Here is a 23277-nt window from a genome sequence, read left to right as displayed (position 1 = left end):
TGGCTGCCTTGCCGCTTGTCTGTAGTTTTTCGTGCCTCCGAGTCACGTTCCCTGTCTTGAAAGATTGAGTGTGAAAACTGGGTTGCTACAAGTTGACATTTTTTTGTTATTATTATGAGACGAGCTGTAGTGTTTGGGGCCGCCAGCAGAAGGAGCGAATCCGCTCACTGTGTGGGAGGTGCTAGGCGGTTGCCTGGGCGTGGTTATGTAAAAGTGGGAGGGGCTGCCAGCTCACCGGGTGTCCTTCGATAAATTCGAGCCCTTCAATAAATTCGGTCACCTTATTTCAGGGTGTGTTTTCTTTTACCGTATCACGCACACACATTTCCAACATCATACAAATACATTCACATAATAATCATCATCATTATTGTCAGCCATTGTTTAGCCACTGCTGGATGAACAGACTTCTGACCCAATCGCCATCGCTCACTGTCCCGTGATGCCACAATCCATCTCACTCTTGTGCATGTGTAAAGACTTCAGACTCGAACTGTAGAGGGTTATTTTATGGAACTTTAACGTGGCTTAGGAGGGCGGCAGCACGAAAGTGCCGATGTGGAGACGGTGAAGACAGTCCGGACAGTCAGCACGAGAAGACAGCGACGACGGTCCCAAGTTCGCACTAGACAGCCCCGAACCTCGTTCCTTGCCCCTCTTTTATCCCCGGCGTGACCAACCCCCGCCCTTGGGGTCGCCTTTCCTTCTCGAACTCTCCGGCAAGTTCCCGAACCTTTCTAGAGCTTGCAATTATCCCTTCACTCTCCCTATCCTGTTGTCACCACTCGTCTCCTAGTTGACGCACTGTCTTTACACATGTACATGCATAGTCTATGTAGATATTACAACAACAATTACAACTGTAGCTCATAACGATGCAGCATCTCTTTAAAGTGGCCTTACCTCTTTAGAGTGGTCAGTTGTCCTGGTTCTCTTTTTGTTTCTTGCTTACCATGCATTGCGCATTGGGGTCCTAGGATGACGTTGCTATGTTGCATGCCCATGTCCAAGCATTCCATCAGCACCGTTGAGAGATCATGTGTTCAAATCTGGGCAGTTGGCCATGGTTAAACTGGGGTTTCAAGTGTACAACATAGGTGTCTCCAATCACCGAATACCTGCACGTAAAGGCAACTAAAATGTGGTTTTCATATCCTGTGCAATAATTAAGCAAGTTGTTGATTAAAACGTATTTTTACGCTCATGATACCTGCATTGAATCATGCATTTGAGGGGGGAGGGGATGTCCTTATCGTAAATTGTGGGCCCTGGTTAAACAGAAAATGTAGTGCCCCTTGAAATTCATATTAAGGTTATAACCGTGTCATTTTTAATCCATTACGTCACCCGTGCGTTCCTCGTAATCGTCGAGGAGGTAATGGCGCAGCCCCGCAATTGCTTGCTCGCGCCACTGCTGGCGGAAGGGGGCCCCCACGAGAAGGAACTCTTCGAGAGACCCTCTGGGGAGAGTAGGGTCGATCTACTTTATCACGCTGGTCAGACGTTTTTGAAGAGGTGGCAGTGCCTACACTTCACCCCCACCACACACGACCCTGCTGTTGTTGCTGCTGGACTTCATTGTGGACTGTTCCCATTTATACTGCTGGGTGGGCGGACAGAGGCAGGAGGTGACCCATGAAAGGTGCCAGAATTGTTGCAACTGCCGTGCCGGGAGAAAGAATCGAACGGGCGCGACTTCTGGGTTGCAAGCCCACTCACTGTGCTGACCATTAACACGGCGGCAACGAGCCTTAACACACCTGTATATGCGAAGAAGCAGATGGAACCTATTTTGGTCAAATTATTTGGTAAAGCTGCATTGGTTAGTGCTGGACAAGCACAAACAGCAACAATCGGGCACGTTTGTCAACAACGCTACCATAAAAGGGGAGGGAAGATGTATAAGTATGTATAGAATAGTTGACATACTTTTTGGTTCTTTCGGTAAAGTCACGTAGGTAGAAAAATCATAGATCACGAAGTTTCGATCGCAACACAAGCAATCGTGATGTGGTTGTCCCACCTGATGACGACCGCTTGTGTTGCGATCGAAACGTCGTGATCTATGATTTTTCTACCTACGTGACTTTACCGAAAGAACCAAAGAGTATGGATTCCTGCAGTCACGAAAGCTTCAAATCAATAGTTTACATTTCAGGCAATTGCCCCTCTTACGAAGCACACACAAGCATGCACTGAAGATGCACCATTTGCCTTAAATGTCACATGCGTTTATTTGTCTCCTTTTGAGGCAATTATTGACAAATGTGTTGAATTTATTTTCCCATCGTGGTCAGTTCGGAACGTGTCTCCTTCGTAGCGACTTGAGACACGTGCCTTGGTTGCGGTCCGGAAATTCAACAGGGAGCCTTGTATGTTATGGACGTATGTTGAACTTCTTTCGCACTGGACGTAGCCAGGCCCCCGGTCACCAAGCTGGCCACCCGTGCCCGTTCAGGAGAAGGGCTGCCCTCCCAGGCAGGAGAGGACACCGAGGGAGAGAGCGATACTAACCGGGGGTGGTGCTAATTAAGAGGTGCGGGGGAAGTACAATAAACTAAACACACACAAAAAGCAGTTCTAAATAAATTAGCTTTCAATTTCTAGATGATTTATAAGTGCATTGCTCCAGTGGCTTCCTAATATCGGAAGGAAGAGCGCTCCAGACTGCCGCAGAAGCGCATCTGAAAGCGCACGATGCAGTGATGAGTTCGCGTGATGTTTCGTGCTCCTTTGACGAGATCGGCAAGTCACTGTGGTTTTTCATTCGTGGCAAGCACCTTGTGCGTGCGTAACGAGTGCGACCTTCATAATGGACGGACACGGTCGGACCATTGCGTGCCAACGCTGTGCTCCCGATTTCCTCCGCAGCCAGGGCAGCGAGGAGGCGAACTGCACGGTGATCTCGGCCGAGATCTCTAAGTGGATTGACTGCGCCTTCGAGTGCGGCCCCTACTGCAAGGGCCGTTCTACCTACCCGTGCCTGCAGGTCTACGTCAACGTGACGCCGTGGGGACGCAAAGTTCTGCTGCATCGCGACGAGCAGTCCATATCCTCCAGCTCGCAGGTGCGCGCGCCAGCCTCGCTCAAGAGGAGCGGACTAAATGGCAAGGGGGCTGCCAAAGGGCCACACCGACTCACGACGTTTAATAGCCCAGGATGGAAATTCAAAGAGACAAAAGACAAATAACCCCTCCGTATAGCCGTAACATACATTTTGACTTAAAACTTTCGTGACTGCAGGAATTCATATTCTTGGTTCTTTCGGTAAAGTCACGTAGATAGAAAATAAAAATGAAATTACAATTAATTAAAAATAATAAATGCAAAAAACCCACGATGTTTTGATCGCAACACAAGCGGTCTTCACCAGGCGGAGAGAAAAAAAACTCTTTCAATTTTAATTGTTTTTTCTATCTACGTGCCTTTACCGAAATAACCAAGAATACCGTAACAAACTGTTGGGGCAAGTGCTGTTGGCGAGCACCGATGATGGCCGGTACGGCACACGAGGGGGTGGGTGGGTGGCCAGCACCACGTCAGGTCGCCTTTGTCTCCCGCGTGGCGATGTTTACACAACGCAGCAGGTACTCGTTTTAAGGCTAAGTCGACCACAAATACACACACTTTCAAGGTTGAGGTTCCAAGGAGGCCTGCGTGGATTCGTTAATCATCATCGCCAACAGGTTAGCCTCCTTCTCGACAAAAAAAAAACAATATTTGATTGAATCTTGATTTTAAGCTTTCGTGACTGCGGGAATCCATACTCTTTGGTTCTTTCGGTAAAGTCACGTAGTAATATTTGAATGCTTTAAAAAATATTCATTCGACTTTACTTCCCCCCCCCCCTTCCTCCTCCAACCATATGATTTACCTCTCTGGCCTTTCTACCTCTCTGGCCTGTGTGCTGTGAAGAAGTGCCATCGCCCCCGAAACGTCGGCCATCGTGTACTTTTACTCTGAACGCAGTCTGTATTGATGAATGTGTTGAGGCTTTATTCACCAATGCACGATTTGTGAGCTTGTGTTGAGTGTGCCGTGTTGATGGCGGTGGCTCCCCCAGGATGTATTTCCCGGTTGTGCTGCCACGTGTTGTTTGGCACAATGTCCCCAATATTTTTTTACCCGAGCGCCGGGGGAGCTTCAAGAACATTTATTTCACGAGGGAAGCTGCCACAAATAAGCTATTTCAGTTCCTGGGCAGTAAGTAGCACAGTTCCTGAAATAGCTTCCCGTCACATGGGGCGAAACGTCGGAAATCATTCCAAAAACTCACACGCGCGACGACCTGAAAGCGCAGCGCACCTCCGATTGGCTACGTACGGTGCGAAAGAAGTTCACCATACTGGACACACATCGGTACAGCTCAATGATGAACAGCCGGATTACTGACTAACCGACACTTTTATCGCTACCGAAGCAAAGTTGTTTGGACGTTTTGAAAAATCTGTTTGACATTCGCAAAGAAACCCCTTAGCGACATCCATTCCAACTGGAATTGGATGGAAGTGTGTTAGAGGAAATCGTCTTAATAGGATTAAAAGCGGTATAGGGTCCGTTAAGATTTCTTTTCCGTGGGATTTTCAGCAAAACCAGCGATGCAACATTTTATCACCACCCTATTCTAAGATGGAACGGCGTGGCTCAGTGCTTTCGTCGCGAACGTTTAAACGGACAAATCAAACTAATTCTAGATTTGAAGCTTTCGTGACTGCAAGGATTCATACTCTTAGGTTTTTCGGTAAAGTCACGTAGGTAAAAAAGAAAATTACAATTATTAATTTTAATTTAAAAATGTAAATTTTTTATTTTATTTTTACCTAAACATTTTTTTATTATTATTAATTTTAATTACCTAAAAATAAAATTAAAATTATTACAATTATTATTAAGAGGACAAATCAAACGTCCAACGCGTACTCTCCTTCGGTGTCATTCTCTTCCCACGCTAAACCATCTCCTCCTCCTCCTCATCCCGCAGTGCTACTTCCTGCCCAGTTGCTACCGGGACCAGGTCGATGCTCACGCCGTGATCGACCCGCTGAGGTCGTCCTTCAAGGCCCTCAACCACACGCCCTTCCGATGCTTCTACAACGCCCGCGTGCATCAGGACGACGCGCTCCTCAACCGCACGGCCATCGACTCCACGGCCCTGCTGCAGTGGATGATGTGGCCCACAGCGGCGATGTCGTGCGGCGCCATGCTCCTGGCGTTGTTGTGCGTGAGCCACCGTCTGGAGGAGCATTGCGACAGCTACCACGCGTTCCACACCTCGGCCGTGTACCCCGGCAACAGGCGGTCGAAACCGCAGAGTGGCAGGCGCGTGGTAGTCAGCAGCATCAGTGGCGGCGCCGTGCCGATTGGCATCGGCTCGCCGGTCACCAAGGTCATGAAATTGGGGTCGAAAGCGGCGGGCGTAGCTAGGTAGCCTGATGGGAACTCCACCAACGCACAGCCGTGTTGATTTGACGCTTGTAACAACTTAAAAAAAATATTTAAAGTGTGCGTTGCACGTGCTGCCACAAAGTGAAAACTGCGGTAACTGTAATCCGTTTTTTGTGTCCGTCGTACTGTTTGCTGGAATAGAATTGTCCATGTGATGTGACTACTCTACATCGACTGCGATGGCACCGTCTTGCCACTGCAGGAAGGCGACCGTGTACACAGAGTCTCGTTCTCCTATTGGCGCTTCTTGAGATAAAACGAAATGACAAACGCACATCTTTCCACGCGTAAATATGAGTACGACGATGACGATGATGGTGATTTTTACAGATTCCGGATTGTAATTCAGTCATCCGTCAATAGACGTCTCTAGCGAGCAGTCACTTCGAAGTGAATTGAATAGGCCCAAACATAGAACAGTATTGCATCGGTTATTTCATGACTGCTCATAGTGTAATTATGTTACTGCTCTATGCAGTTCATATTGACTTTCATTTTACGTCCTCACAATATTCAGTTGCATTTCAGTTCAAATATTCCAGCATGTGCGGCGAGCTGGTGTTCACATTCATGGGCAAGCAGGCGGCTCCAGCGTTGCCACGGGCCATGCCCCAGAGATGATCGATGTTGGTGGCTGTAACCGTGCACTCATCATGAGCGTTTGTATTATTAGTGTGAACCAATCGAGCATTTCATTACACTCACCGTTCCAGCCATTATTCTCGCAAACGGACGGTTCCTACCATTCCTCTGGCAGATGTTGAAGGCAGTGGTTCACTTGCCCACGAGCGAATAGAAAAATCCCCACATGTCATTCATCTCACTGAGCACCATTATAGTTTTAAATCATGAATAACTGCGGTTAATTATTGGACATGTGCTACTGATTTAAAAAAATGTTAATTGCTAATGAATAAAACATCATCGATCGTTGAGTGTGTGTGTGTGAACCTTTACAATTACAATCATTGTATATTCCCAGAGAATGTCATTAAATGCACTGCATAAAGATTCGTGCATATTCTGTGTTATTTACGGGTGCATTTTTGAATGTTCAACATCGAGCGCTGTTTAATCAAAAGGCACAGGAGCAGCCCTGCAATTCCCTTCTCGCGCCACTGCTGGCGGAAGAGCCTCCACAAGAGGGAGTCCCCGGATTGTCGCGACGTCTTGCCAGAGCTGGCAGTGCACTCACTTCGACTTACCACACACGAGCAAGCTGACGGACTAACTGTGGTTGTATCCAATGGGGGGGTTTTTCAATAAAAATGACCCATTGTTGCCACTGCCTTGCCCGGGAGTACGAATCGAACGGGCGAACCTCTGGGTTGCAAGTCCGCTGTGCTAAACAGTACAGCACGAGGAGGGGTAACGAAATGTGTTTCAACCTGCCACGCCGGGAAATCGAATCGGCAACCTCTGCATTGCAAGTCCGGTGTGCTTACTATTTCACCATGAAAGCTCCGTATTCAATCAACAAAGAAAATAAAAAAAATATTTTTACCAGGCACAGTGAGAGAAAAAAGTATTTGATCCCCTGCTGATTTTGTACGTTTGCCCACTGGCAAAGAAATTATCAGTCTATAAAATGATCAGACACCAAGTAATAAGTCATGTTTTGCAAAGGGGTCAAATACTTATTTCCCTCATTAAAATGCAAATAAATTTATAAGATTTTGACATGCGTTTTTCTGGATGTCGTTGTTGTTATTCTATCTCTCACTGTTCAAATAAACCGACCATTAAAATTATAGACTGATCATTTATTTGTCAGTGGGCAAACGTACAAAATCAGCAGGGGAACAAATACTTGTTTCCCTCACTGTAAGGCCCACTGGGCTATAATAGCTCTCTTTCAGAAGCGACCTCGCTATCACAAATGATGGCTCAACAAGATGGCGTATCCACGTGACCACGGTGAGAACATGCGAACTCCAAATATATACAGCAGGCGTCAGGGTCGGGAGTGAACCCACGGCCTCCTGTATACCAGACAAGGTAGTTAATATCTCGCGACCGTGGCGCACTTGGATGGCTCTGAAAAAATATAAATGTTGCAAACTGAATGCATAGATTCAAAGAAAATACATTCTTCAATTGGATAACAATCATCTCATGGATTTGTTGATGATGGCATCGAGATGCGGATTATGTTTGAAACAGATGCCTTCAGAAATTCACCCCTGACCTAAGCTATCGATTTACCATACAAATAAGGTCTTGGCCATAGCATTGAGTGCACGCCTTCCAAGTCTTAACATTGTGCATGCAAATGAGGCAGCCGACTAACACACTAACTCCCATAACGGGATGTGGCCTCACATCTGTGCCGTGCTGCATTTTATTGGCCTATCGTGGCACCAGAGCCACGTCCTTCAAAACATCAACGCAATTAAACTAAGAGCAAATCCCCCGCACCCCCCCCCCCCACCCTGTTCAATTGTGTTGTCTCACTGTAGCTGTAAAATACACACAAACTGCCTCGTGCAATAACCACGTTGGATGTTTGGAGCGTTACTCGAAATGCGGCCGAACTCATTTGATAACCAGTGAGAGCCTGGGCAGTTATTTGGAGGGGTGACCACAAGCATAGCAGCTGTTTATACATGGCGGGGCTTCACGTTGGACATCAGAGGGCAATGCAATACAGCACAACCCATTGTTGTATTGCACTCCTATGCGCTGACGCCTTCACCAAACTGCACCGACCGGCGTTATGGAGTAATGTTAAGTAACCCACGCAACCCGCAGCATTGTACTGACAAGGAATACCACGGTGGAGATGGAGTGATGACATTAGATAACGTGCCAAAAACGTGCGAAAGATTGTAGCAGTGTTTGACCGTCAGGGATAGTGACTCTGTGGGGAGGCCTTCATCCAGCAGTAGACAGAGCATGGCTGCTGCTGGTGATGATGATACAAAAATAAAGTTGTCCATATCAGCATTTAACAATTAGCAATCGTTGCAACAACCTGCGTAGTCGAAAAGTGTCTTCATCATCGTGATCCACGGTCTATCCAATGCAGGATGAAGGCCATCCCATGCCATTGCTTCATATGCCAAATGTATGTTCATAATGCATGCAACTGCAATAGGCCTAATCTAATAAGACGAAATACATAATGTATTCATAGTAATGTATCTTAGCTGGCAATAGAGAGCGCTGACTGGCCCGCTTTCAAACACTGAGGAAACACAACAAAGTAAGACATGCCCTTGTTTTCAATCAGAAGATGACAAGCCATGAGGTTGCATTCTTGAATGCAGCGCTTCAATACTCACTAACTCAGCAAGACGAAAAGAAAATAGCGAGTAATGCATTTATATGCCTTTTCCTTTGATGTGTAATTATACACGTTTCTGCGAAGTCTACCACTTTCTAAAATCAAATGTTTTTTCTTTCGTCCATAATTCTCTATCGTAAATCAGTGCACACTGTGTTGATGGTCGTATGTTTTCAGGACCACGGCCATGATTTTATTATTATTTTTCCCCGTGAATTGTCCCACAGTGCGAGCATTGATTTATATCTGGCTCCATACGAGTCGGGGTTTCGTGCTCTCTTTTGCCAGCTTGCTAAGTCAAGCATTATCACAGCGCTACTTTATTACGATATACACCGTACAAAGGATTCAGATTATCCCTGAAAAAAATCTTGCACGTTCACTTTCAGCTTTGTGTCTACTTCCAACTTAGCTAGACTAGAGAAATAACGAGGATTATTGACAGATTTTTTCTACTTCTCAGCTAGATGAAAGTCTCCCGACTGTACGTCGACCGTGCTAATCGGAGTTACAGGGGTAAGGCCAGACTGCCAGACTAATATTCATATTCTTAGGTTTTTTCCGGTAAAGTCACGTAGGTAAAACATTAAAATTAATAAAAGTAAAATAAAATAAAAATCACGACGTTTCGGAGGCAACACAAGCTTCCGTCTTCAGGTGGAACCCCCCTCTCCAACCATTATATATACAGAGTGGTAGCTCTTGTAATCTCTCATTTACTTGATACAGCTGTCGTGGCTGTGACGGTTCCACCTGAAGACGGAAGCTTGTGTTGCCTCCGAAACGTCGTGATTTTTATTTTATTTTACTTTTATTAATTTTAATGTTTTACCTACGTGACTTTACCGAAAAAACCTAAGAATATCCTGCCAGACGAATGCCCATTTCCAGGATGGTGCTGTGTACACGTTGTGCCACATAGGGACAGTTGCCCCCAGGGGTCCCCTTGGCTAGACAGCGACAGGACAGGTGCTTTGAGTTGCTGAGGCATTTCAGCAAGCGCCCTCTACATGCAAATCCTTATAGATGTGTATTCTACTGGTTGGAGTGTTGTTTTTAAAGAGCTGTAGATTTTCAGTTTCAGAAAATCTCTGATTTAAAAGTAATCATTTACAGCACTTTGTCAATCTGCTGCTGGATCAAGACGTGGGGGTTGTCTGACCATACTTCACCACACTGGACAGGGCATATTGAGAATGGGAGAGGGGAGGGTGATCTAGGACCGGTTCATATCTCACTCACCACTCATTGTAGCTGTGTCCGGAAATTGACATCAGGTTGAACGTTTCATAGCCTAGTGTGCTTATCACTGCTCCACCACTCCCCATCCAGTGTATGAAACACACACACACAAATGTGATACAGCATTGACAGTAGTGGACAAGAACAAATAACAAACACTAAAAAATTCGTCAATAACACTGCCATGAAAGGAAAAAAAGATATGCATAATAGGTGATGCTTCTAGCAATGGCCACTCTTCATTGCAGATGTCAAACGGCATCACCCTTCTTATGCTATGAAAAGGGGCATAGTCTGAAACATCAATTTTTATATAATTTATTTTCCCTTTAAGGTCAGTGTTGTTGACTACTGTCTATAATTTTTAATATCCAGCACTACTGTAAATTTTAAATAAGACTTGAATGTGTGACTAAATCACGTATGTCCTACATTAATTGACTGATTTCATGATCAAGAACTCATTCAACAGCTCTTGGTCTGATTTTTATATTTTACAAACGTTAGTTGTTTAGCGAGTCACGGCATTGTCTTGATTCACAACATACAGAGTCAACTTGGAGCTTATTTTCACTGGAAGGAAGCAGGGACGTATTAATATATTGATGATTCGCTACGTAGACTCTAGGAACGATATTTTACAAACGTACATGCATTCCAGTTTTCAGGAACCTAATGAAAAGTATAATTATTCTAAATCAATTTTCCCTTGTATGAGGTTGAACTGCGTCTGTCAAAGGTGTCACCTAAGAAATACCGTTGTTGTAGGCAAGGGAGAAACCAACTCAAGTCTTCCTCCCTGGCTACGGCTCAGGAATCATAGGCAGGAGCGTGTGTTTGTGAGATAAACAGAGGAGTGTGATTGGATGGGATAGAGGCAGCTTGAAGTTTGGACCTGCACTCAAAGACGGTCACTGCATCGTGTGGTGTCAGATGCACTTCTGCTGCGGTCTGGAACGTTCTTCATTCCGATATTAGGAAGCGGCTGTAGCTATGAACTTCTAAATCATCTACGTTGAAAACTCATTTCTAAAGAACTGCTTTTTTAAATTAGTTCGTTATCCTTTACCTGCACCTGGCAACATACGGTGCGAAAAAGGTTAAACTTACACACATAAAGGCAGAGATTTAAAAAAAAGATCATCTGTTGTCCAAGCAACAATTAATATCCTGATTTGAAGCTTTCTTGACTGCAGGAATCCATAGTAATTTAATTTATTTTTTTCTACCTACGTGACTTTACCGAAAGAACCAAAGAGTAACAATTAATGTTTCACCTTTCAACGTAAACTATTCCAGTACCTTGGAATTTATCAACCCACGAAATCACTCTGCACTCCCACCATTATTCGGACAGATCTTTATCATCAGCCATGAGCAATCCACTGCTAGAGGTCTCCCAAAGCCGTCAGCACCTCTCACGATTTACGTGACGCCAACAAACCACCCAGCAGAGGCCTGCAGTGGAGCTGATTCCATCGCTCTATCTCTGCAGTGGAGCTGATTCCATCGCTCTATCTCCGCAGTGGAGCTGATTCCATCGTTCTATCTCTGCAGTGGAGCTGATTCCATCGCTCTATCTCTGCAGTGGAGCTGATTCCATCGCTCTATCTCCGCAGTGGAGCTGATTCCATCGTTCTATCTCTGCAGTGGAGCTGATTCCATCGCTCTATCTCTGCAGTGGAGCTGATTCCATCGCTCTATCTCTGCAGTGGAGCTGATTCCATCGCTCTATCTCCGCAGTGGAGCTGATTCCATCGCTCTATCTCTGCAGTGGAGCTGATTCCATCGTTCTATCTCTGCAGTGGAGCTGATTCCATCGCTCTATCTCTGCAGTGGAGCTGATTCCATCGCTCTATCTCCGCAGTGGAGCTGATTCCATCGTTCTATCTCTGCAGTGGAGCTGATTCCATCGCTCTATCTCTGCAGTGGAGCTGATTCCATCGCTCTATCTCTGCAGTGGAGCTGATTCCATCGCTCTATCTCCGCAGTGGAGCTGATTCCATCGCTCTATCTCTGCAGTGGAGCTGATTCCATCGTTCTATCTCTGCAGTGGAGCTGATTCCATCGCTCTATCTCTGCAGTGGAGCTGATTCCATCGCTCTATCTCTGCAGTGGAGCTGATTCCATCGTTCTATCTCTGCAGTGGAGCTGATTCCATCGCTCTATCTCCGCAGTGGAGCTGATTCCATCGTTCTATCTCTGCAGTGGAGCTGATTCCATCGCTCTATCTCTGCAGTGGAGCTGATTCCATCGCTCTATCTCTGCAGTGGAGCTGATTCCATCGCTCTATCTCCGCAGTGGAGCTGATTCCATCGCTCTATCTCTGCAGTGGAGCTGATTCCATCGCTCTATCTCTGCAGTGGAGCTGATTCCATCGCTCTATCTCTGCAGTGGAGCTGATTCCATCGCTCTATCTCTGCAGTGGAGCTGATTCCATCGCTCTATCTCTGCAGTGGAGCTGATTCCATCGCTCTATCTCCGCAGTGGAGCTGATTCCATCGCTCTATCTCCGCAGTGGAGCTGATTCCATCGCTCTATCTCTGCAGTGGAGCTGATTCCATCGCTCTATCTCTGCAGTGGAGCTGATTCCATCGCTCTATCTCTGCAGTGGAGCTGATTCCATCGCTCTATCTCTGCAGTGGAGCTGATTCCATCGCTCTATCTCTGCAGTGGAGCTGATTCCATCGTTCTATCTCTGCAGTGGAGCTGATTCCATCGCTCTATCTCTGCAGTGGAGCTGATTCCATCGCTCTATCTCTGCAGTGGAGCTGATTCCATCGCTCTATCTCCGCAGTGGAGCTGATTCCATCGCTCTATCTCCGCAGTGGAGCTGATTCCATCGCTCTATCTCTGCAGTGGAGCTGATTCCATCGCTCTATCTCTGCAGTGGAGCTGATTCCATCGCTCTATCTCTGCAGTGGAGCTGATTCCATCGCTCTATCTCTGCAGTGGAGCTGATTCCATCGCTCTATCTCTGCAGTGGAGCTGATTCCATCGCTCTATCTCTGCAGTGGAGCTGATTCCATCGCTCTATCTCTGCAGTGGAGCTGATTCCATCGCTCTATCTCTGCAGTGGAGCTGATTCCATCGCTCTATCTCTGCAGTGGAGCTGATTCCATCGCTCTATCTCTGCAGTGGAGCTGATTCCATCGCTCTATCTCTGCAGTGGAGCTGATTCCATCGCTCTATCTCTGCAGTGGAGCTGATTCCATCGCTCTATCTCTGCAGTGGAGCTGATTCCATCGCTCTATCTCTGCAGTGGAGCTGATTCCATCGCTCTATCTCTGCAGTGGAGCTGATTCCATCGCTCTATCTCTGCAGTGGAGCTGATTCCATCGCTCTATCTCTGCAGTGGAGCTGATTCCATCGCTCTATCTCCGCAGTGGAGCTGATTCCATCGCTCTATCTCCGCAGTGGAGCTGATTCCATCGCTCTATCTCTGCAGTGGAGCTGATTCCATCGCTCTATCTCTGCAGTGGAGCTGATTCCATCGCTCTATCTCTGCAGTGGAGCTGATTCCATCGCTCTATCTCTGCAGTGGAGCTGATTCCATCGCTCTATCTCTGCAGTGGAGCTGATTCCATCGTTCTATCTCTGCAGTGGAGCTGATTCCATCGCTCTATCTCTGCAGTGGAGCTGATTCCATCGCTCTATCTCTGCAGTGGAGCTGATTCCATCGCTCTATCTCCGCAGTGGAGCTGATTCCATCGCTCTATCTCCGCAGTGGAGCTGATTCCATCGCTCTATCTCTGCAGTGGAGCTGATTCCATCGCTCTATCTCTGCAGTGGAGCTGATTCCATCGCTCTATCTCTGCAGTGGAGCTGATTCCATCGCTCTATCTCTGCAGTGGAGCTGATTCCATCGCTCTATCTCTGCAGTGGAGCTGATTCCATCGCTCTATCTCTGCAGTGGAGCTGATTCCATCGCTCTATCTCTGCAGTGGAGCTGATTCCATCGCTCTATCTCTGCAGTGGAGCTGATTCCATCGCTCTATCTCTGCAGTGGAGCTGATTCCATCGTTCTATCTCGGCAGTGGAGCTGATTCCATCGCTCTATCTCTGCAGTGGAGCTGATTCCATCGCTCTATCTCCGCAGTGGAGCTGATTCCATCGCTCTATCTCTGCAGTGGCCGAGTCTACCCGCATGCGTTCCATTCCTTGGCTGCCACTCCGTCGTTATTCTCGGCCATCATCGCATTTTCTTGCGAAAGAAGTTCTACAGCGTACAACAGACATTCAAGGCCATGGCAGCCAAGCTGCCATGGAGTGGAGGGCCACGTGTTTAAACATTGAACACCACAGCATTTAATCTTTGCTACCGCAAGCTGGCTGCTGTGGGTGTGGTCACAATTATCAGCATTTTCACACACATGCAACATCATACCCTAGGGAGAACAATTCAATTATTTGCGAAGCATTAGCGATGTATCTTGGAATCGCTTTCTGCAGCTAATGTCTTTGTTAATGATCTTGGCCATCAAGGCTGGTGAGCCATCAGTCTCCATAACGTTGTTTCGTTAAATCACTTTGCATGTGACACCCATTTGAGAACACGAATCGGTACAACAGCGAATTCATATTTTGCACCACCTCGCATTCATATATTTAGAGTTTATTCACAATTGCAGCTATTCCATAAATTTACACAATGCTAACTTTTATAAATAACGCGATCTAAACCCAAAAACATTGATTATGAATAATATTGGTCGCGAAAGCCTACGTGTTAATACTAACTTGCTTTTTTTTAAACAGGGCGTTTTGCTTTTAAGAGGGCCCTGTCGTTGAGATGTAATTATCTCACCAATAACACCTACACCTGGCTATCCAGTTGCATTTGTTAAACAATAATGACTGTGTCGATGAGACCCAGCATGTTGAAAGTGGTCCAGAGAAAGCTTTGCATGCTTAAACAATAAATGCTGGATAATATTGCTCAGGAAAGCCAATAGGCAGATGGACTTATACACATGTTGTATGTATGTATTTCATCAATCGCACTGCAATGCCTTGCATCGCATGTTGCCCTAATACATTTATTGAAAAATGGTATTTGAGTTCACATTTCTCTGACCCACATACACAACCATTTGTCAACAACCGTTAATACCTAATGGCCTGTGTTTAATTATTGTCATGTCATCTGCATGATTTCTTCTGACTATTCATTTGGCAAAAGTGATTGATGGGCCTATATTGACTGCTCGTTCATTATTTGCTGCACTCTCGTTTATATAAACAAACAAAATTGTCAATTACTGGGTCAGACGGACATATTTTGTCCATTAAGGCAATGGAATTTTGTTTTATTTTAATTGACTGAGCCATCACAAGTGTATTCATAATTTAAACCTGTCGACCTCATCATTTTGTGCAATACTTGCATAATGTTTAATTAAAACATGCAGCTTACCTCTTCGATAGCACTCTGCTTGAATGTCTTTTTAAAAGGCAATGTCTTGATCATTTGTTAAAGGGTACAGTTATTATTCCACAAGTGCCTGCTGATATATATATATTTTTTAATTAATATGCATTTGCTATCAGCGGTGCAACTCTTAATATTAGATAATGGTCTACTGAAGTGGGTACCACATAATTACTTATAAGATTCCTACAAGTTACCCCTTATCCACATTTGGAGGCAGCCAGCCGTTTCTTACCAGCAATATTCTACTGAATGGTGTTTATCCCTTCACAACGAAACTAATATGTTGAATTCTCAGAGCTTAAATCTTAAATCTAGAGCTTAAATCGAGTCATCGTACATTGGTTCGTTTCTCAGTCCGCTTGCCCTGGTGAGGGTCGCCGCAGCAGCATGCTAGTCATATTAAGCGACATTTTTAATGTAATCATGGTTTTGTTAACCATTAAGTGGCTGCACTTAAGAACCTGGTTTAATAAAGGGCAGCTACCGTGATTCAAAGCCATGATCTCAATGGGGCAATATGAGGCTTTCTGGCCTCTGAGCCACTCATGTTTTCTAATTAGCAGCATTTTTTGTGTTGAAATGAGCGATGATTTAACTGGTCCTGGGCCACTCTTTTCACTAACTCGTGCCGACCAGCGTGGTGAAGTATGGTCACAACTAACCCCCACGTTTGCAAGATTAATTTGTCTTTCAGCTCTCTGCGCAACAGATGTTCGAGCGGCATCGCACAAGCGCTCCACACGAGGCCATCGGCAGCAACAGTCGTTTCCCTTGCCTTGCTGGGGTCATTTAGTGTCAGTTCTCCCCTCTACCCCCCTACCTGTAACATCTCTTGCTGGCCTTTATTATTTGAGGAAATGGACTTTGAAAGGAGAGTGCCTTTTAGCGGCATGCTTTTGGCCACATTTCGACTTTTAGGTCGAGCCTGCCACCGATTTGGTCTCGGGGCTCGTCACAGAAAGGCAACTTCACGTTTTTTTCCAACGAAGCCACAGACCACTAAGTCACAATTTTGTGAATAATAATGTTTTTGCTTTTACGTGGCCAAGATGTTCGTCAGCCATTTTAAATGTGTGGTCAATGAACCGCAGGCTAAGAGCCATTCGTCTGGCGGTCAATGTCACAGTGTGGAGGTTCACAGAGCTGCACAGAGTGGCTATGTTGAGTGGTGACTCACCGAGGACGAACTGAGTCCTGCATTACTTTCATGAACTAGAATCTGACAATGTGCACTAGCGTACTCTGCTGTACATTACACGGAATTGTATTTGATTGGAAGTATCACGTGGTTGTGTAAAGTATCGAGCTCCTGTTGCTGCAGTGAAACTCTGCATTGGATGAACAGTTAACGAAGAAATGACAACATCGGAGCGGGGGGAAGGGGTTAGAATTGCTAAAAAGGTAGCCATATCCAACATTTCCACTGGTTGGCCTTTTTTGCTGAGTATATAACTATTTGTCACCAGGATTCATTCAATAAAGGAGGCCAGTCGACTGAAACAGCATGACCACTATTTATTCCCGCTCACAATAAAAGGCTTCTTAAAATGTCCTGGATATTCATGTACAGATGCAGCCCTCTGACAATCTACTGTTGGATGAGGGAATGCCCACACCGTGGGGGTCATGTTGATTACACTGGTCTACAATTTTTTAGACGTCGTCTGCTTCTGAGATGAAATGTGCTGTTTATTATAGATTTTGATGTGCTTAATTCAAATATGGCAATTAAAACAACTGACTGGATAGTGTTCCTAAAATAATAATAGGGCTTTTTCCCTTTTTTCTGGCAACAAAACTGAAACCTTTTTACAAGTATTCATGTCTGCATTAACCACAATACTTGTGGTCAAAATGCAAACAAAAAACACACTCTGATAATATATGCATTGTCCTTGGAACTGATTGGTCCACACCAGAGATGGCTTTCTTTTGAGCCTCATCTCAATTGGTGCTAGACTCAATTGGTGCTAGATAACACAGGTGTTAAGATGTTCAAACACCAAATTGAAACCTTTTCAAGGAATCATGTCTGCATTAACAGGTTCAATTTCCCACACTAACACAGCCACCTCGCTCGGCGAGCTCGACGTTGCTGCTCTGCGATCTGCCATTAACATGCTAATCTCTCACATTAACATGCTCATCTCTCACATTCACATAGCCACCACCGCGTCCTCATCGTGGAGGCCGCTCTCCGATCTTACATTAACATGCTAATTTCTGACATTAACATAACTAGCCCCGCCCACTTCGTTTATGACCCTTGGGCTACACCCATTTTAAACCTTTAAAACAGTCTTCCTCAGCAGCTTTCCCCCTCTTTTTCCCTCCTGATGACGGTTGCTTGTGTTGTGATCGAAACGTCGCAGTTTTAGGTTATTTTTTTGTTATTTTCTTTGAGCCTCATTGCAACCTCCTTTGCCAGTAGCAAAATATGATAATTGTTATTGTACCCTTTTATCTGGCAACAAAACTAACACCTTTTCTACAAGGAGTCATGTTTGCATTGACCACAATACCTGCAGTCGGAATGCAAGCAAAAAACGAAACTCTGATAATGTGTGCACTGTCCTTGAAATTGATTGTTCCACACCCGACACAGCTTTCCTTAGAGCCTAGTCTCACATGGTGTTGGACCAGATAGTGTGCCTTTTGACATTATCAGAGTTTAGTTTTTTGTTTGCATTCCGACTGCAGGTATTGTGGTCAATGCAAACATGACTCCTTGTAAAAAAGGTGTCAGTTTTGTTGACAGATAAAAGGGTAAAAATCCAATTATCATTCTTTGAACATATCAACGTGACTTTACCGAAAGACCCAAAGAATATGAATTCCTGCAGTCACGAAAGCTTTAAGTCAAGATCCAATCAACAATTTTAAGCATCATTTTCATTCTCAGTGACCCAGAAATAGTAAAGTTGGACTACATCTATTTCGGAAACATTTTGGCTAGAGACCAGTGTTATTTGACCATACTTCACCATTCTGGTCGGTGCCGATTGGTGAAGGAAGGGAGCATAAACAACATAGCAGTATTTAAGTACAGTCAAAGATTGGCTTTTACCACACTGCCCCCTGCCAGCCACCACATAGCCTGACAGCCTATAGCAACTTGTTATGCATGGTAGTTATCCATCCAAGCACTGTCCAGACTCAAGACGGCTGAGCTTCCGAGATTTGATGAGAACCAGCACATTTTGTTGGGGCATCATTTCAAAAGTTTTCAACTTGTGATATGTGCTCTAAATAATCTGGTCTTGGGCGCAGGCAGACATGTCATCAGTTTGTTGTCCATCCCACGCACCTCTTGATTTAGCACGGTTGGCTACGTATGGTGCAAAACGAGTTCAACATACACGCACACACACACGATGGCCGGTGGTCGAGACAAATGAGAGTGGGATCCAAAGGAGGAAAATCTCCCCGAGGGATTACATCCAGCGTAGAGATGGAGCGATGCTATCAGCCCGTGTGCAGGGGCTTGGTGGATTGTTGTATCGCGAGACGGTGAGAGACGACAGCAGCTTTGGAAGGCCAGTCTCGGACAGCTCACGGCTGACGATAATGATGATTGCCAAATCCAAATTTGTCTAATGTGACTTTATTGAGTCTTAACCAAGCGTGTGTGTTTAGCTCAGCGACGTTCACATTCATCGCCTGCCCAGTTTAATTAAGCGCTGCCTAATCGCGCCCAGCGCAACCTTAATTAACCTAGCCCAATCGCAATTTACCTCACCATATCCTGGCAATAATTACCCAGCACGGCACTATTAAAATCTGGGCAATTCAGGATTGATCTCGTGTAGTTGAAGTCACATGCGGTTTTTTTTTTCTCAAAGTACAATTCTTTATCAATCTACTGCTGGATGAAGGTTTAGCTATAGAACGTCAGTCGTGAAGGTTGTTTAACCATACCTCGCCACAATGGTCAGTGCAGCCTGGTGAAGGGGGAGCCCAGGACTAAGTGGGATATTTCTCACCACTGATGTTAGCCGTTGCTGGGAATGGAAGTCCGGTTGCCAAGTTAAATTGCATTGGACAAATCGCTGTGCAACTGCTGCCACTCATAAGTAGCTGCTATCTTGCCATTGATCCGACAGCAATTACAATTCCAGTAAATGTAATGTGATTCAAAGCGAAATGTGAATATAAGTGAATGTTTTATATATATTTACAGTCTTCTTGGTTCTTTCGGTAAAGTCACGTAGAAGGGAAATAATAAATAATAAAAATAATAAACTAATTCTCACGACGTTTCGGCTACAACGCAAGCAGCCGTCCTCAGGTGAAGAATGAAACGTCGTGAGAATTATTTTATTATGTTTTATTTTTATTATTTTATTATTTCCCATCTACGTGACTTTACCGAAAGAACCAAGAAGATGAAGCCATGCAGTCACGAAAGCTTTAAATCGAAATATATTTACAGTTTTGGTCAAATGTACATTTTATCAAAGAGATCAAATGGGAATCGATTATTGGAAACTGGATGTATCAGTTTATGAAAATTGGCCCATTGGGAAACGCCATCGTAGAGTAACCTGGTATGCACACCAACCACGTGGCTAATGAAGGCATGATGCCGACCAGCTCAGTGTAAAATTCACCCTGTTGTATTTGGAGAGATATTTCAGTGGTAAAGTTGACACTGGGAGACAGTCCAGGATCGCTCTTAACGCTCTCACCACCACCACCAGCATCTGGCTTGAGCTCCTACACTCGGTTTCTGGTCTCTAGGTGCCACGTAACGTTGGCAAAAAGTGATCTCCCTTGCCTGGTATAAAGGAGGTCGTGGGATCGATCTCGACTCTGCCGACGCCTGTGTATTTGGAGTTGTTGTGTCTCTCTCCCCGGGGTCGCGTGGATTTTTCTCTGGGTCCTCCGGTTTTCCCCACCACATTTAGAAACACGCGTTTCGAGCATTTGGCAGCGATAACATTTCCGCACGATAAACCATCTCGTTGAGCTATCATCTGTGAGAGCCAGGTCGCTTCTGAGAAAGAGCTCGAAAGCTCAGTGAGCATTACCTGGTAAAATAAAAAATAATAAAGTTTATATTACAGTTTAGTTTCAATTCCTTGTCTCGGTCATCTGTCCTCTGCGCTACCACCCAAAGACTCAGCGAGCCCCAAGCTAATCTACGCTCCGTTCCCATGACCGCAGCGCAGACACCTCCGCTTGCGTCTTCGTGCCATGTGCGATAGAATCCACCCATCTCGCCACCCACCCCCCCAACCCACCCACCCACCCACCACCTCACTAAGAAGTCACCAACCATTTCATTTCCACAATCGATGGGTGCCAAGCCTGCGCCTATGATTAAATCGCGAATGTACTTGCCCTGACAGCGTCTCGTTCCAACCGTTACCGTACATTACGGTTATGATGGACAATTCCCCCAAGTCTGGTGAGTGCCTGGTGCATCGCATTAGGGTAATGGGTTGTCTGCTGCAGGAGAAGCGAGCATGCAGCCATCCCCCAAACCTGCCCCGCGCTGCGGTTGTGTGTGTGTGTGCACACTCTGCAACGCTGCTTGCCGCCACCGCTGCTGCATGCGTGCTAGCAATGTGTGTGTTGCGTTTGCATCGGCTGGGCTGTGCGTGCCACGGAAAAAATGGTTATGAATGGGAATGTGTGTGCATGCGTGTGCGCAAGTGATGAATGCGATGCTTACAATGACAGATGACACGTAAAGCGTGTAATGGGAGTGTGTTGAAGCCCTCTGTCAATCCACTGCTGTAGGACAGCCCCCCTCTCATGCCAGTGGGGTCTGTTTGATCATACTTCACCACGTTGGTCATTGAGGGTTATTGAAGTGGAGGGGGGAGGAGGTCAATCTGAACCACTTCAAATGTTAGCCACTGCCTGCTAGAATTGAACTCACTTGGGCAGGTATCTCGCTTCAAGACGTACTGTGTCGATCATTGCACCCACCACTCCCCCAGTGCACGCGTCTTCTTGTCTCGTGTGAGTTGATGAATAGCAGTGCACACCTGTGTAATGGGCAAGCATTGTGCCGCTCTGCCCAGGGCACCGGTTTACATGGCCTCGTGTGCCCGCCTTGTTTTTAATTCCTTGCATCACGTGCGCATGGTGCGCTCGTGTTTTACCAGGCCAAAGTTCAGGGGCGCACCGCTGAGCACTTGGAACACGTGCGTCGGTGCATTTGCATTCGTGCGCATGAATTCACAGATTGCGCTGTGCACACGCGTGTGCCTTGATGCGATTGTGCGTGCTGGTTGCATGAACGTCTTCATGGGTTTGTGAGACGCCGTATGCATCTGTAGCGTCGGGCGTGGTGCTGGACACCCCCTCGTGTGCCGTGCCGGCCTTAATAGGTGCTCGCTAACAGCACTCTGCCCCTAACGTTTGTTAAGGCTATACGGGGATCTTTGTCTTAGCATTGTTTAGTGCGTGCGTGTTGACATAGTGGTGGACACGGTGCGGTGCATCTGGCAGTCATCTCTGTCAATTAACCCACAACGACTGGGTCTGTCCTGTGACCTCCTGCCAGCCGGCTTTTGACACTTCACGTGGTCTCAAAGTGCACCTAACACGGCACAAGCGCTGTGGCGACGTCAATGCTACTTCCTGGCCAATGGTGGTTGGTGTGCATGCATTTGCGCATGTGTCAGAATGTTTTACCCTTTCTGGCAATAAAACAGTTGTGTTAAGATGTCATAACACCAAAGTGAAACTTTTTGCAAGGAATCATGTCTGCATTAACCACATATACTTGTGGTGAACATGCAAAGAAACAAAAAACGTACTCTGATAATATTTGCATTGTCTTTGAAACTGATTGGTCCACAACAGAGACAGCTTTCTTTTGAGCCTCGTCTCAAACTGTGTTAGACCAGAGGACGCCAAAAGACGAACAGCACAGAGACAACGGCACTATCAGAGTAATGAGAGCTCGGGGTGAGCATCTACATCATGAGACCTCCTTTGCCAATATCAATATATAAGAATAGGTTTTGCCCTTCATGGCAATAAAACAGGTGTTAAGATGTTAATATACCAAACTGAAACCTTTTTCAAGGAATCATGTCTGCATTAACCACATTTACTTGTGGTGAACATGCAAACAGACAAAAAACATGTTCTGATATTATATGCATTGTCATTGAAACTGATTGGTCCACACCAGAGACAGCTTTCTTATATTTTGATTTGTCCATGTGCTTGCATATATGAGTGTGTGTGCATGTGCATATGTTTTTGTGTATTTGAGTCTGTGTTGGAATGTGCTTAGGTTTCATGATGTGCACGTGTACATTTATACAGGTGTGTGTCTGCAGAGAGCGGTAGTGTAGCAGGCAGCACGCTACACTCGCTTCCCACTCACGGCCAACACCAGCGACAAATATCTGAACCGGTCCTGGGCCTCCCCTAGGTCGACTCAGCCTCAAATGAGTACCTGTGGCGGTGTGTAAGCATCGCCCCTGGGGAGACAAAGATCCAGGTGTGGTTCTGCCCCCACCCCCGTATATTATCCGGGCTTCATCGGTGCTTGCCTCAACTGTTTGTTAAAGGCTATACGGTAGATCGTTGCCTTTATTTGGATGTGGCGATGACGTAGTGTGTAGTAGCACGCTGTGCTGCAAACTCACTGACCCGAGTTAAATTTCCGACCACGGCTATCATCAGTAGCAGATACTCTTAGGTTTTTTTCGGTAAAGTCACGTAGGTAAAAAATAAAAAATCATAGAAATAATAATAGAAATAAAATAATAAATCACGACGTTTCGGAGGCAACACAAGTTTCCGTCATCAGGTGGGACCGTCACAGCTAAAATGTACTGTCTCAAGTGAGGCAAAATTCCAAGAGTCAAGCTCTTAAATATAAGTTTAATGGGGGAGGGAA

General features: G+C 45.7%; 1 protein-coding gene across 1 annotated transcript; it reads left to right on the top strand.

Annotated features, from left to right (window-relative positions):
• Positions 1–1378: 1378 nt before the first annotated feature.
• LOC144728260 (calcium-activated potassium channel subunit beta-4-like) lies at positions 1379–6418 on the top strand. Its single transcript, XM_078607568.1, has 3 exons — positions 1379–1515; positions 2872–3067; positions 4982–6418. The coding sequence occupies exons 1-3, from the start codon at positions 1379–1381 to the stop codon at positions 5426–5428; spliced, it is 780 nt and encodes a 259-aa protein (XP_078463694.1). The 3' UTR covers positions 5429–6418.
• Positions 6419–23277: the final 16859 nt, after the last annotated feature.

Source organism: Lampetra planeri, chromosome 28 (genome assembly GCF_965212315.1).
Source record: "Lampetra planeri chromosome 28, kcLamPlan1.2.h2, whole genome shotgun sequence".
In the NCBI taxonomy this organism is placed as follows: Eukaryota; Metazoa; Chordata; class Hyperoartia; order Petromyzontiformes; family Petromyzontidae; genus Lampetra; species Lampetra planeri.
Note: the sequence above shows the minus strand (reverse complement) of the source record. Positions and strands in the feature narration are given on the sequence as shown.

Bases quoted from the DNA above. Each gene is read 5' to 3' on its own strand.
- LOC144728260 (XM_078607568.1), top strand. From the start codon at position 1,379: ATGGCGCAGCCCCGCAATTGCTTGCTCGCGCCACTGCTGGCGGAAGGG. The intron at 1,516-2,871 runs GTGGCAGTGCCT...TTTCCTCCGCAG, and splicing joins GGTCAGACGTTTTTGAAGAG to CCAGGGCAGCGAGGAGGCGA. The intron at 3,068-4,981 runs GTGCGCGCGCCA...CTCATCCCGCAG, and splicing joins CCATATCCTCCAGCTCGCAG to TGCTACTTCCTGCCCAGTTG.